The 16,336-nt window shown below is 31.8% G+C and overlaps 1 protein-coding gene across 1 annotated transcript; it reads left to right on the top strand.

Annotated features, from left to right (window-relative positions):
- The first annotated feature begins 1,354 nt into the window (after window positions 1–1,354).
- Window positions 1,355–9,676, top strand: LOC106051539 (uncharacterized). The gene is made up of 2 exons (XM_013206722.2): window positions 1,355–1,907; window positions 3,925–9,676. Exons 1-2 carry the CDS (start codon window positions 1,576–1,578, stop codon window positions 4,244–4,246), a joined length of 654 nt encoding a protein of 217 aa, XP_013062176.2. The 5' UTR covers window positions 1,355–1,575; the 3' UTR covers window positions 4,247–9,676.
- The last annotated feature ends 6,660 nt before the right edge of the window (window positions 9,677–16,336 follow it).

Here is a 16,336-nt window from a genome sequence, read left to right as displayed (position 1 = left end):
TTTTCCTAACGATATATTTATATAAACAATAACTGTCAAATTTCTAGGAAAGTTGTTAGAGCCGTTTTCGATAATCGAGTCGAAGTACCCACCCATATATATAAGTTTCCATTTTGTTTCCATGAAATTAGAAATTGAATAGAGGTATTGTAAGACAAGAATACCATTTAAAATACTTTAATATTGTTATTTTTAAAGGCGATACCTCCTTAAATACAATTTATAGAGCGATATCGTCGCAATAAAGTTTCCATTAAGACAATTCGAGTCCTAAAATAAATGGTAGGCCCATACCATAGACCTATATAGGTCTAGTAGGCTATATAGATCTATATGGGCTAAGTCTATAGCCTACACCTTTATAATTTGAATTTGCAATTATACCATCGATATTATTTTATGGCAAAAAATGCTAGAGTTTTAACTAAATATTTATATGTATAAGGGCCAATTGTAAAAATATATAGATCTAGTTATTATAATTAATAACTCTAAATTTGATACTTAATAAAATATCAGACTAGGCCTATAAATCATTAGCACATATATAGACCTATATATACTTTCAGCCTCTCTCTCTCTCTCTTTTGTCTCTTAATTGATTTCAAAAATATTATACCTGGCTGGTACCAGAACATATTTATTTATATGGTAATTAAATATACTTGTGTGGATTACTTAAACCAATAATAATAATAATATATATAAGGCTTGTCGAATCTTCAAGTACGAAGAATAATGAGGAGTGCATTACTATATATATATTCATGTGGCTATACGCAGCCCCAGCTGCGATCTACATATTTTGCCACACTCAGCGCAGATTTCAAAATAGTATACATGTACTTGGCTGGTACCAGAAAATCTATATTATTTATTTATATGATAAACACTTTTTTTGGAATACTTAACCCAAAAATAATAATAATAATATAAGCTTGTCGAATCTTCACGTCCGAAGATTAATGAGGAAGGCAGTATTTCACGAGTCTACGCTGCCACAGCTGCGATCAACATATTTTGTCACATTCAGCGCAGACATAATATAACCATCGTCGATTTAGGTTCTCTTTTCGCCGTCTACGAGTTTGTCCCCGGCAGTGTATTTTCTTTTTCTCTATATATGTGTATCCCTCGGCCTTTGAAAGTGATAGCTGTTTTTCCGAAGCTGTCTGCAGCCAGGTGCTCTCTTCTATGTCAGTTATTATTATAGAAATAAATTATAGAGATCTACGATTTTTAAATAAGCATTAACCCACATTTATTTCTAACTATATCTATTAGATTTACATGCAAAAGATGACTTAATTCTAGATCTAGAATCTAGTTGTAATTAGGGAAAAATTCTAGATCTTGGATGTAGATTCTAGATTTGTACGCAGCCACTCCCCTTGACCTGTAAAGTGTTATCTCAACAACGAGCGACAACTCTCGAAATTCATGTAATGTGTGTTCCTGTGTTCCTGGCTAGCTGTGTCAAAAGACCAATCCAAGGGGGTAAAATTTGTTTACATTCTTCTGTTCCCCCTGAAAAAAGCTAATTGTGGACTCTAGCGAATGTGTTAATGTTGCCAGATGTGTTGTGTTAGTTTACGCTGCAGAAGGAAGATGGCATGTTCAGGAAGCAAGCCCAGTAAACAAGTAAAAGCCAGACTGGATTCCTTCGTGCTAGCATTAACGAAAAAAGGCATCAAGCTTCTAGCTATGGACTTTGACAAAACCCTAATCGACATTCATTCTGGGGGAACGTGGACAGAGAGTGTTGACAAGCTTGTCCCTCACGTTCGACCGTGCATGAGAGATTTGTTGGAAGGAGCAGTCAATAAGGGAATATTTGTAGCTATTGTAACATACCATCGACAAGGATGGCTCATCAAAGATTTGCTTCACAAAGTTTTGCCAAAGAAGTAAGTTTTTACTTTAGACTTTAGATTCTAGTAATATTCTAGATATAGTTTATATAGTTTTAAATAGTTTTATCATGAAAATTTTGAAAGTGAAGACGTTTATTTGTGTAACATTTTATTAAAAAAAAAACCTGGAATGACTAGAGTAGAGATACATATAATTATATATAGATCTAGATCTATTCAGTTCTATTCTATAAGTTATAATAATAAGGTCTAGATTATACTTCTAGAGTAGCTCTAATCTTTTATAATTATAAAGTCTTTACTAATGATCAAAACTAAATAATTGTTCGTACTTGTCTTTTAAAATTAAAAAGAAATAACTGTGAAAACCTCATTAAGTTAGTGATTACGATAGGACCCAGATCTAAGTAGTCATCTAACAGATTAAATTCAATTTGAAATGTAGGCTATTCAAAAATTTTGAAGATAATATGAAATATTTGGATAAGTGGCGTAAACGAGTTGGCTACCTATCGAGACAACATAAAAACCTTGAACAAGATACCTCCAAATGTCCACAAGAGATTGGATCATAGTGCACTGATTATGCTTAGCATGAAACATGCACTGTACAAAAGTAATTTAAAATTTTTTTTTTTTTTGTGTTAATGTTTACTCTCACTAGCAGAGGCACACAAGGTGAGCAGGCATTTTCAAATCCTAACTTTAACCTCTAAATGGAGAATCATTGGCTTGATGGTTGAGCAGGCGGAAGAGGAAATTTTTTTTTAAGTTTGAAGATGAAGACTTATCTTATAAGCTTTAGAACTGTTCTCAGCATGGAAAGTTGCCAATTAGTGCTGACCATAAAAAAAAACTCATTTAAAAAAAAAATTAACTACCCTACCGTGGAAAAAAAAAATATTTTGTCTGTTTTCATGCAATTATACCAGGTAGCAATAATGTTTCAACACCACATACATAAAAACCTACCTGTTGATGACCTTTTTAAAAAATTAAAGAAAAATCTAATTTGGAAAAGTTATATTGTATACTATGTACATATCATTGGACAGTCCTATAATAGAATACTAAAATGACTTAGAAAATGTCAATCATGAGACTCAACTTCGAAGTTTAATGCATGATTTTTCCAAAGGCTTATAAGTCTATTATCTCCCTTCAGTGACTTTGGTTCATCTCATAGATAATCAATTAGATGAAAGCCTGGTTATTAGCTATAGTTGGAACAGTGTTCCCCACACATTTTTTTTCCATTCAGCTTATGTGTCCAAAGGAATGATACAGTTTGAGATCAGTGGCATTGCAGATTTGGCCATGGTTTAGCACTGTTGGTAGCAAGCTGCCTATGGTTCACCGGCTCCTGATTATTCTCAGGGTTGACTCCCATATTATATGAACAAATAGACTTATTGACTTTATATTAGAGCATTTAAAATTTTTGTTTTTAATTTACTCCTCGAGTAAGTTTTTTTTTAATTCTTAAAATCAAATACATCATTATTAGAAAACATTATGTTGTATTACTTTCAGATCTTTTAACTCAGATCAGGACATAAATCTTTAAATTTTACTCTAAACAGCATAAATCCAGCTGTAGACATTGCACCCCCCCTTATGAAACTGTTAATCTTAGAAGGCGTCAATTTCATTCACCTCAGATAGGCAACAACCTAGCATGATCAATATGCAGTGTGATAGTGACCGTCTCTAGAAAGTTGTCATTTTACTGTATCTCTCATTGGCATGCCTTTTGGGTTTTACTTCTTCAATGTATTTTTTGTTTACTGTTGGACTTGAATATATTTTTTAGTGACTGATGGTAGGTTTTTAAAAAATGTGCTTGATAAATGAAAGCAATAAATGCCACAGGAGCTCTACAAACCTGCTAAAGCTTCCGTCCCATCTCTCCCACCCCAGACATGAATATCTATGCTTATTCTCTTATCAGAGAGTTTTACAGTCTTGTTTGGTTACATTCAATTGAATAATTCTCATTGTACTGTTTTATTATTGGGTAAAATTAACTTTTTTTCTTTTGTATTTTCAGAGTCGCTAATAAAATCTATGTTCAAGGAAACACATCAGATTTCATGCAACGTCAGAGGTCGCTAACTTCAGGTTCATCAGATTCTATTGCAGGAAGGTACCTTATGCCAGAGTTAAATGGCAAAGAGGCTCACATAACAGCTGTCTTAGAAGAGATCCAAAAGGAACACCATGTCTCTTTGAAAAAGGATGAAATTCTTTTAATGGATGATGACATGACTAATGTCCGCATTGCCTGCAACAATGGGCACTATGCCATGCTTGTCCAGCCATATGTTGACTATCCCACGTTTTCATCCTTTGAAACTATGCTTGTACTTTGAATGCATCCAGCGAATCATCTTTATTTCCAGTGCATGGAAAGGATATTCTTGAGTCAGACAAATAAAAGACAATGGATAGTTGTTGAACTTGGTTCTGAACATCTCGTAGTCTGAAATATTTGTGTAATTTAACACAAGCTTATTTTAACTCTTATCCTATAATTATTAGTATTACTAAGCCAGAAGGGCCCTATAAATTGTCCAAGCTGTATGTAATATACAGGGTTAACGAAAAAATCCCAGTACACAAAAGTATATGATGCATTGCATTGTTTATTACTGTAAGAAAACTGGTATCTGACAATTATTATTTTTTTTTTTTCCAATCTGTTTAGTTGACCCTGTGTTGGAAACATAAGGCAATTTAAACTTGATATATTATACCAGTAATCAAAGTGTTTGAAACAATTGGAAAGCATTAGACTTCAATTTTAAAACTGTTTTTTTTTTCAGAAGCAAAGGAATAATTAATTCAGGAATTTCATGCTTTCTGAGATTTTAATTGGCTTTTTAAAACATCAGTACTCAAATTTAAAATTTACCTCTTTCTTCTCCTGCTTTAGTATTTGATCCATCTTTTAATCACTGAAGATCAGGCAGACAACATCATTGTTCAAGTAAACACCAATGCTTTAAAAGGGCATGAAATAAAGTTATATCTTAATTCTGTGTCTATTTTCTGCTGATTTCTTGATGAAATTAAAAAGCAACAACAACAAAAAAAAAGACTTAAATTTATTTTTCTGTTTTGAATATTAAGGTGCTAATGTCAACAACTGTCAAGTTTTTATTTATTTTGTAATTGTTTTTTAGCAGCCTCCATAGAGAAAAGCTGCTTCTGTGTTTGTGCTTTTTGTCATAGTTAAATCTCAAGCACCAAAGGTTTATTGAAAATCAGATTTTACCACTCTTTTCCTTGTGCTTATAATCTATTTAATGGCTATGTTTGGTCTTCCAAGAGCATGCTTGTGTATTATTCACATATGTGTAAATCGTTTAAAAAAACAAGGTGAAAAATATAGTCTCTGCTTTAAAAAGAAATGTCCTATAAAAATCAATACTCCAGTCTTCAACATACACTACATCGGTACAGCAGCTACTTATTTGCCTTCTGATTTTGAAAATAAGTAACATTTTTATACATAAAAGTAAAACCATATTAAATCAATAAAAAGCAACTAATGATCTTTTTTCATTAATGCTCTAATTTTAAGAAAATGTATTACATAAATTTATTGTGGCCTTTTGCTTTCTTTATATATCCATATACTTTTGTTTTTCTTAAAAAAAAATGAAAAAGGGACTTTGTATTATTGCATAGCTGCGTGCAATCTATATTATTTTAGGTGCTCTTTACCATTCATTTAGTTCAGTTGAACAGTATCCATCCACACTGTTTGGTTTAGTTTCTTTAGTTAGATACAAATTCTTCTGATATTATTCTACTTCATTTATTTTCTTATTATCTACTCAGTAATACACATTTTATAGGTATGTTGATATAACAGACGCACTTGCCAGGACGTTGCTTCAAAAAAGAAGATATATATAATATAAAAAAGTGTGACAAAGAACCTCGTTATTTTTCTCCTACAGTCTGTTAATGATAATGATGGCCTTCTATTGACAATTTATGGTCACTTGTGAATTTGACTAGATGTAAGTTTGTGTGTGTCACACCAGGATGTTTTAGCATTATTTAAATTCCAATCGAGATTTGTTGGTTTTTTTTTTGTTTTGTTTACATTTAATAGAGACCTAAATCAACATTTTTTTTTTAAATTTTTATAAATAATTTAATGAATCTCTTTTCTTAAACAAAAAAAAAATAAAAAAGGTTTTAACCTCTAAATGTTTGATCAACCTTTTATTTCACTTTTATTTCCTTGTAGATGTGTTTCTATGAAATCTGTTTACAAAAAAAAACATATTTTTCCTTGCTTTAAAACCAAGGATTTTAGGTAGAGGCTCTTGTTTTTGTTTACAATTTTAGGATATTCATCCATCTTATATGAATGCCTAAACTATTTTTAGTAGCGATTAAGAGGTTGATTGTCATGCTTGCCACATAGCATTCTAACAAAAAAATTATTTGTGGACAACTGTGTAACTTCACTGGAACTGACATTTTAAGTTAGAAAAAAAAACTTTACCCTCTTCTTTTTCCTCTTGGTCAGATCTAGTCAGTATTTAAAGAGTTTATTTAAACATTCAGGGAGACTTTTTTTACTAGCTTACTAAAGCAAATAGATTTAAGTGAAGTCATATATATATATATATAAAACAAATGTATAATTTCACATGGCCTATGAAAGGGAACACTAGTTATCAAAGCTAATTTTTGGCTTTAATAATAATAATTATTTTAAAACCAAAAGCTAAATGAGGCAAGTTTTTCCTTTTTCACACTTTTAATGATATAAGAAATCTAAAAGGATAGTTGTGATGATTTATTGTGGATAATATTTTTTTTGCAGGATTTAAAACACAGAAGTATAGCTGTGCACATATTGCACATTGATTTATTATTTGACTCAATTTAATATTAAGTATTGATCTACTTTTTCTATTTTCGTCCACCAACTCAAAGACAGTATAAAATTGATATGAGAAAACTTTATTTCACTGTTGTACATAGGTTCCACTTCAAATGTAAATACATTTACTTCTCTTAAAAAAAAAAAAAGTGGCTAGCTTAATTATTGTGATTCAGTCATATGGCGATAATTTTTGTTAGCTGTATAAATTTATTTTTGATTTTATGAGTTGTGAGTTGTTTTTTGTTTTTTAAATCATGTTTTATCAGTAACGCCATTTTGTTACTATTTTTTTTTTTGTGAAGAGCCACATTAACAGTTTGGGTTTCTAGCAGTGTTACAATAATAATGACTTGCAAATGTATTTTTCATTAATTTGTTTTCTAAACTGTGATTGTGAATCTTAACTATTTTTGAATTTTGTTACACTTTCATAAACCCCTGTCCATTTTATACAAGGGTTGTTATCTAGATTGATTGGTACAAAAATACTTGCTCTTTCAAACCAGACTAGTAATGTATTTTTTAACTTAATTTTTATCTTGCAAGCATTAAAAATGTAACGGGCCTGCATTTGTATTTTATATTTTTGCACCAACACCACCCTTAAGGTATTGGGACTAGTATATTATATAGAATTTATTTCTATGAAGCTTGCTTAGTATTAAATAAACAAGGTCTTTTATTTCATAGTGCTATGGTGTTGATGGATTTGGGGGTTCTATAGAAAAGTTATTATAACTGCTAAAGGATTCAGTCAACAAGTAGCATGTCTTGATTGAAGCAGTACTTCTTGGAATCAAAGATGATTATCAAGTATGGTTTATTGTGGAGAGACCACATTCTTTTCATTCATCGTATCTCACTGAAACAAACATGGCTACTTGAATTTTTGAAGCCATCATGTGATTCAGTGAATGAAATCATTCCTGATACAAGAAAGGGTTTTAAAATTGTCACAAAAAGATACCTTTATATTGGATTTGCAAGTTTAGTAAATAAAAAATTGTCACAATAAAAGAAAATAAATTAGTACATATGCTGACTTAGCCTGTTGTCTCATGGCTCAGAATGATATTTTTTATCAAAATGTTCTCATTTGGGACAAGGTGGGGGAAAGTTGCTTTGACTGCTGAAATGAAAAGATCAGATCAGATTTCTGGGTAAAATAATTTGTACATTCAGGAAATCAGAATGTGACCTTAAGTCAACTTTTGTTTATTCTAGTAAAAAAAACAACTTTTTGATGATGGATGGTGACCAACATAACCTCAGCATTTCTTTAATTAGTAGTAAATGCAAATCAAAAAAAAAAAAAAAAAGAAAGACACTATATTACATTGTACATGTTTTGTTAATGAAGTTTATTATTGAGATATAAACTTTTTTACCTTAAAAAATCTGTCCTTTATTTGCTTGTCTGTATCTGTCAAAAAGTAATATTTTTTGTTTTAATACTATTTCTTTTGCTGTCTTGATTAAAATTAGCATTTTATCTGTAATAATTAATTCGTGATTTCTGGCAAACTCAGTTTTACATCTCTATGCAGCAAGAAAATATTTTTTTTGTCCACCATATTATCTTATGTTCTTATCTTGTATAATACAGACGTTACTTCAAAAAATGGTCCAATTAAAAATATAGTTTTTGAAAAACTACACAAAATGCAGTTTACATGAAGAAAATTTAATTACATTTTTGTTTTAAATAGTGTTTTGCTTTTAGAACTGAATTTTAATGCTTCATTGTTACTTAATCATTTTAGGGCAGTTAAGATGCATGCATGTTAATTTTTTTTTGTATATGGTGCTTATCATAGGCTATTAGATTAGTTCTATTTTTCTTTAGTTATTTTCATCTTATGCAGCTTTTTTTTCTTAACACAATTAACCCACTTAAGTGTATGTTGAACACCCACTCAATAAACAATTTTGTGAATTGTTTAAAAAATAAAATCAAGAATACTTTGGATTTGTTTAAAACATGGTTACATTCAGCCATTTTTTGTTTTAAACCTCAGTAGCATTGGAATAAATAATCTCTGTATTTTACTTGTTCCTGTAGTTTGCTGTACAGTTATGTGGTTGACTATTTAATATACGGCATCAATCACACACACACACACAAAATATCAACAAAAAACTATTGATAGTGTGAATCCTTATTGACCGTGACATTTAGTTGGTTGTGAATATGCTTTGTTGACGGGGAAGCGCAAAAAGGGCTGTCTTTCAATGAAAACTTTTCTTTCATTGTTTCTGTACCGGTATCTGAAAAAGGTGTGAGCAACTATGAAGTAACAGCAGCTGGAGAAAGCTCTGTTCATATGCATATATTTCATCTATTTCTTATTTCAAAATATTTTTTTTAAAGCAAAACAAATCATAGATTTTTTTTTATGACAGTTCATGTTATAATTTTGGTTTATAAATTGTGTGTACTCATCATGAACACACACCCCCCCCCCTTTCCTTCCCACTCAATTATTTTTTTTATCTAGTGTACATATAAATTTTTTTTGTCATGTTGATTATTCAGGAATGGCACTAGGTATACCCCATTGCATTTGTTTTACTTCAGTTAGTTACTGGAGCTATGTATTATAATGGACATAATCCTAAACCATTGTGTTGCTTTTTCAGTTATGTGACTGGAGATGGATTATTTGCACACAATCCTAAACATTGAAAATCAAAATGTTGTTTTTTTTTCATTTTCCTTTCTATTAAAACTGTGGAGATGACAAGCTTTGATTTGTGCCAATTGTATATAATTTGAGAATGTATCTGTTTAGGTGGTCCAATGAAGTGCCTGTGGACCTTGAAATTACAAACTTAATTTTTTTTTTGTGTTAATATTTCAGTCTCATTAAATTAAATTGGAAGAATAATGTGTACGTTTTTTGTTTTTATTTTTAACTAGCATTACCCACCAGCTTCACTGTTGATTTTGTCCCAGGCTATATTTATTTATTTATTTATTTATTTATTTATTTATTTATTTATTTATTTTATTTTATTTTATTTTATTTTATTTTATTTATTTATTTATTTTTTTTATTTATTTTATTTATTTATTTATTTTTGCCATGGACCCCCTCCTATTTTTTCTTACTCTTAACAATATAATGATATGAAGTTAATCGCTCCCATATACATTTCTTTGACCATCTAATTCTAGCATCTATTACAGAAAACGATTTACAAAAGGTTAATAAGACTAATAGCAATGTATGCAAGTGATAAAGACAACCGAAAATCTACTAAATACTTGAGAGCCAAAAATTCTAAATTCTTTTAAAAAAATCTATGGTGCTATACAAGATGAAACGGGGTGGATGACACGCATTAACCATGAGATGTATCAATTGTTTGAAGACCCACCGATAGTGACAGAAGTTGAAAAAAGAACAAACTACGTTGGGCAGGTCACCTTGGAAGAATGTCAGACAACAGAGGAGCAGAAATTGTATACCGGCAAAAAACCAAAGGCAGACCCCGAATGCGATGGATTGACGATGTGGAAGCAGATCTACAACTGCTTGGGGTTATGGCGTGAAGAAGAAAGGCTCAGGAGAGATCTGAATGGAGAGATGTGTTAAAGCAGGCCAGAGCCCTCCATGGACAGTAGCGCCACTGGGGTGGAGGGATAGACGGATTACATTGAATCGGACCAGCCCGTAAATTCAAGTATCACTTCTCCTCCACTCCAACCCCACCCCCAACTTTCCTCCATTACAAGTCTTTTTTCAATTTCGGCAGATGACTATTCACTGTACTTTATTAATGGAGCTCAGCCACCGGTAGAAATTTGTAACCTCTCTTGGCTACGCTCATGCAATTTGGTGACTGTAGTTTGATTTAGATTTTATATCGAAAATGGAAGTTAATCGTCAAAATCATCTGATTTAGGGGGTTTTAAACTAAAAAATCTCTGGATTTTTTTTAACAAATTCAAAATTCTCTGTAGGGTGTTTTTTTTTAACTTAAAAAAAAAGCCCTCTGGAGGGAGGGGATTTAAACTCAAAAACCCCTTTGGCTCATAGCATTTTAAATGCGCAATCTGCTTTTTTTGTGTTTAAGAGGTATTTTTTAGCTCCAAACCCCGTCGAAGGGGGGGGGGTTAAACTTAATCTTATATAATGCAGAATTTTTTTTCAAAAAAAGAAGATGATTACGTCCTACGCGTAATGGCTACGCTCATAGCATTTTAAATGCGTAATTTGCTTTTTTATTATATTGAAGAGGTATTTTTTTAGCTTCAAACCCCGCTGGATGGGGTTTAAACACAAAACCCCTCTTTGCTACGCTCATAGAATCAGGTGACTGATGTATGGATAGTCTTATATTGAAGAGGAGGTTTTATCATAAATTTCGGAGGGGGTTAAAATCAGAATCTTCCTTAGCTATGCTCTTGGACTTTGGGGATTGTCGTTTGCACTTTTTCTTTTGTTTTATAGAAGAGGGGTGTTTAACTGCAAAACCCCCTGGTAAGGGTGTTTTAAACTCAAAACCCCCTTAGCTGCGCTGGGGATAGTCATGGTCTAGTATTAAAATTCCACCTAAAATAGTCACTGAAGTCCGACCCCCCGCAGGGGGGGGGGATTTCATTTCGGGGGGAGGGGGGTTGAATTCCACCACCCCCCTGGCAACGCCCATGCCAGCATACGATAGCGAAGGTAGGCTATAATTAGTGGCTGTATTAAAGAGTAGCCTATAGGCCTAATCATTGCTTAATCAATTTTAACTTTCCCTAGCTTTTTAAGTTAGAAAAGTATTCAATGTATTTTGACAATATTCATTCGATTTTAGCTTACATTTTACGGTTGTACCTAAAATCAGGGGCGGACTGGCTATACCGGCATTCGGAAAAATGCCCGGTGGGCCGGTACCAAAATGAATCGCCAAAGCCATCGAAAGGGCTGCTTGAATGTAATAAAGTTTTAAAGGTTTTATATTCTCCTATAAAAGGAACCCTCTAAGAGTCGTGTTTTTTTTTTTAATTTGTACAGACTCTACTGGTTAATACTAATTTAATCTAACACATTTTTTAAAATAATGTAATAGCCTACATCCGTAGTGCTATTAGTAGGCTCCATCATTTTATAGCCTACACACTTAGCGATTAAAAAGCAACATGATGCCTATGTTTCTTATAATGATATAGAGTTCACTGTATTGTTGTAACCCTGCCTTGCACCAGTGCTTGAGGTGCGCACTAGCGCACTAGTGAACGAAAACAGGAAGACACTAGAATGGAGAGAAGAATAGTGCATCAGGGATTGTGAAGAGTCTGAATATTTGGGAAACTAAGAGGCCAACTTTTGTGCTGCCTGAAGGTTGTAGTAGGGACCTGGAGCGAAGCGGGGAAGGCTGTCGTTGGTCCACATTCGGGTTAAATAGCAAAGGACTGGTATACTTAGTAGTAAGACTCTGAGGAAGCTGAAGGATGAATCATCATGTTATGTGTTTACCCTAGTGAATAAACACAACTATTATTTCCTGTTAAACTGTGTTGAGTTGCATGCCTTTCGTTGAGTGCCTAACCTAGAGTTGCAACAGTAGGCCTATGCATGCGTACAGTTATCGATACATTATTAAACTTAACATAATGATTTTGAGGACATGTCAGACTGGTGGCCGGTCATTTCATCCTTGGTTACTTCATGCCCGGACACCTCATCCCCAGTCATTTCATCCCCAATTAAATTCTGTTTTCTTAGTCATTGTGTAATTGTGCTGTTAAAACTGTGCCTTTAAGTCCTTATTTCATCTAATAGGCTATATACATAGTTGGTTTAGAATACCTTTTTATATTTTTGACTTGTTATTAATAGTTTTTATAGTGTTCTCCCTTCTCTCTTCAGACTTGTTGAGAAATGAAAGAATATAGTTCAATAAGTAGATATATTGTAATGCGGAGTTTGTATTTAGTTAGTTTGTATTTAGTTATATTGTTTCTGTTTGTTGTTGGGATGTTAATATTATCCTGCGCATATTGCGTGATCAAAGGCCAAGGTATGGTGGAAGTAGTGGAAATCTTTTGAGAAATGAGAACGATTAGAATACTTATGATCTTGCTGCTGATAACTTGTCTCCTGAAGACCATCTTTCACTTTATTGGTCATTCGTTCTTTCTTAAATATGAGCGTGTAATTTCAAACTCTGATATAACGTTTTATTTATTCTAATAAACGCTAACTTAAGAAATACACAACACTGGCCAAGAAATTACAAGTGATGTACACCAATATACGAATCAAAGAATCGTCTTCTGTATCTACTAGTAATAGAAATTATCTTATTGATTTCAATTAACACGCAAAAACAATTTTTACATTAGCTCTATATCTATAAATGTCAATTCTTTTTTTTATATTTTAATGACATTATATTCTATTATTATCTATTAATGTGTAATTCTTTTTGTCATGTAAATAAAAACAAATCTATGAAATATTGTTAATTTCATACTTTTTACAATTATTATTGATGGATTAGAGGATGAAATGACCGGGGATGAAGTGGCCGGCGATGAAATGTCCGGGAACCGTCAGACTATTGAATGCCCATCATATCATATACAATGCCCGGGCCGATTTTGACACCCAGTCCGCCTTTGACCAATATGTTTATATTCTTTCACTTGGTCTACTGTTTGGTTGTTGATATGAATCTCTGCAAGATAGCCTTAATGTTTCCTAAAATATACAATCATTTCTTAAGTTTCATGAAAATTCAAAATTAAAAAGTCATGCTCCATTGGTAGAAAGTGTTAATTGTTCAACGGTACGGACTGTTGTTATCTGCGATAAAGCTGATGATGGCTGTGTCCTCAGCCAAGTTAATGATGGGAATATCCATTCTGGTGAAAAAAAAAACAAAAAACACATGACCATTCCCTTTTATATATTGTGGGCATTTTATCAGAATGTTTAGATCCACGCTTGCGTATGTTTGTTTACACTAAAATCAGATAACTTTTTTAGTGTCGCTGAGAAGTCAAAGAATAATATATAGGCCTACTCAAGCATAGTTTTTTTCAATGTCAAGATGATGGTATAGACTATCAGCATCTTTGGTACTTCTTGATGCAAAATGGTGAGGGTCAATATGTGTTTCTTCTTCCAATAGACGTTTCAGAATATTTTTTCCAAGCACTTCATTAAATGTTAGAAACAATTTATTTGGGGGGGGGGGGGGGGGGGGGGTTACCCGGTACTGGTATTATTTCTGATGTCTTCCAAATTGTAGATATTTTGTGCATTTGCTATGACCTGTTGACTATAGTCACTATACCACTGAAGACAGCTTTTCCCAAAAAAGCTTTACTAGCTTCCTACCTAATTTGTCGGGTAGCAAGGCTTTGGCTGTGTTTGTTTGAACTTATTTGACTTTCTAGTGTAACAAACAATTAAGTTGATGGCAGTCAAAATAACTGTAAAATCATTTAATTCATTTACAATTTTTTTTGTCAGCAACACACTCTTAGCCAGTAATTTGTTTCAAGCAAACTCAACAAGCTTTATAGTTATTTTTCTGGAAAAAGCTTTACATTTTTTCAAATAATTTCTTTTTAAGAGCTTTATTGGCTGAGATGAATTAAAAAGGACTGCATTTGAACATTCTTTAATATAGTATCACATCCTTGATTTCTTTGGTCATCCAAGGTTTATTATTACTGAATGTTCTAATTGCCTTCTTGTGTATAATCATGTTTTCACAGAAACTGGATATAAGAATTGATTGTGGTAAGTTCAACTGTCAGGGCAGTTGTTAACAAACATATCCCAATCTGTCTGACTGGATGGACTGCAATTCAGATTTTGCTGTCTTTAAAATCCCTTTGTGGATCTAAGATGGAACATTGTGTGGTGTAACTTTCCGAGGAAAAATAATGTTCGATATGTAAAGGCCTATTTTATGTTGCTGTAACAAGTCTAGAGTTCTATCTTGCCTTGAAGGACAATGAACATATTAACTAAATATCAGCCAGTGCTTAGCTATTGAAAAATGGTTGAAATCTCCCATAAGTAATCGAACAGAATCAGGGCTTTTTGTTTTAATATCATGTACAATGTCTAGTATCTGGTATATATTCTGTTGCTTTCAGTTAAGAATTGAAATTAAATGATGGGGATATTTAAAAGGGCTTCAACATATACCTAGAATGTAGCACATGATCTAATTGAATGATCAGGTCCAGGTGAAATTTACTTTCATACACACAAATTAAAAAGAACAATAGTTTTAAATGAAAATATTTAATTATAAACAAAATTTCTGAAAAGAAGTTGAAAATGTACAAAAATATACAATTTTTTGTGTGTACAAGTTGAAAATCTGACATAGATTTATATTCTTATGTAACATAACAATTTTTAATCTGACTATTATTTTTTATTATTATTCTATGCAATCTTCAAGCTATTTATAAAGAATATATTCTTAAAGATATTTCTTAAAAAGTAATTTTCTTTATTATTGAAAGATCTGTTCCCATATCTTGTATCCATTACCAAGAATGATGAAAATTTGGGGATGTTTTTTTTTCAATAAGTGGTAGACAATTTTATTAATATTGACAAATCACAAACAAAAAAAAGTTAAAAAAAAAAATAAAAATTCTATGGACATTTAAAGTAATACAATTCTTCATTTTCACAAACTGTTTGCTTTAAAACTAATCATAAAATGATCCATATCTTTAATACTAGTCCCTTAACAATGCTATATTACAGACACTATAACTAAACCTCAAACTGATATATAAACATCATGCATTTTGATATTTTATCATGTTGATAAAAAATAGTAAGATGGTTTTCTGTATTGTTAGAAACTAATGATTAAACAGCGTTTGGAAACAATCTTGCTTGCCCTATAGGTAAACAATGTATTTCATTAGTTAATACAGATGCTGAGCTGAAGGTATTCCAATCATCTTCCATTAGGCTGTTTTAAATTCTGTATTTGCCTGTAGAGCTGGTAGTTATCATTATTGCAGAGCATACTCAGATTAACTTGAACCAGTCACTTCTTCTTTTTCTGTAAATACTGTAATAATAATAATAATAATAATAATATCTGTAAATAATGTAATAATATCAATATCTTTAATATCAATAATAAGCCTTGATCCTGGTGGTGCCAACAAAGGACTATTAGCTCATATTTACAATAATAATAATAATATTGTAAAAATAAGGAATAAAATGGTATAAAAAAAATTTGATGAATTTGATAACTGAGCCTAGACCTACAAATACTATAAATACAAGTAAATGTCAAGTAAAAACTAGCTTGATGGAGAAAAAGTAAGTTTTTCAAGAAATCTCAAGTTTCATTGTGCATAACATGTAGCTATAGACTATATCCTGGACCTTCCGATGTTGCCTCTTTAGTAAATATTGAAAGATTAAGTATATAAAATAAGTAAGTATAGAGCTCCACTAAAAACTTTGAATACAAGAATGTTGGAATGATTTGAAAAAATTAAAATGCTACAAATAAATTGTTATGTTTTTTTTTTAATAAGCCCCAGATAGTTCCT

Source organism: Biomphalaria glabrata, chromosome 12 (assembly GCF_947242115.1).
Source record: "Biomphalaria glabrata chromosome 12, xgBioGlab47.1, whole genome shotgun sequence".
NCBI lineage: Eukaryota > Metazoa > Mollusca > Gastropoda > Planorbidae > Biomphalaria > Biomphalaria glabrata.
This window is presented reverse-complemented; position numbering and strand designations above follow the sequence as displayed.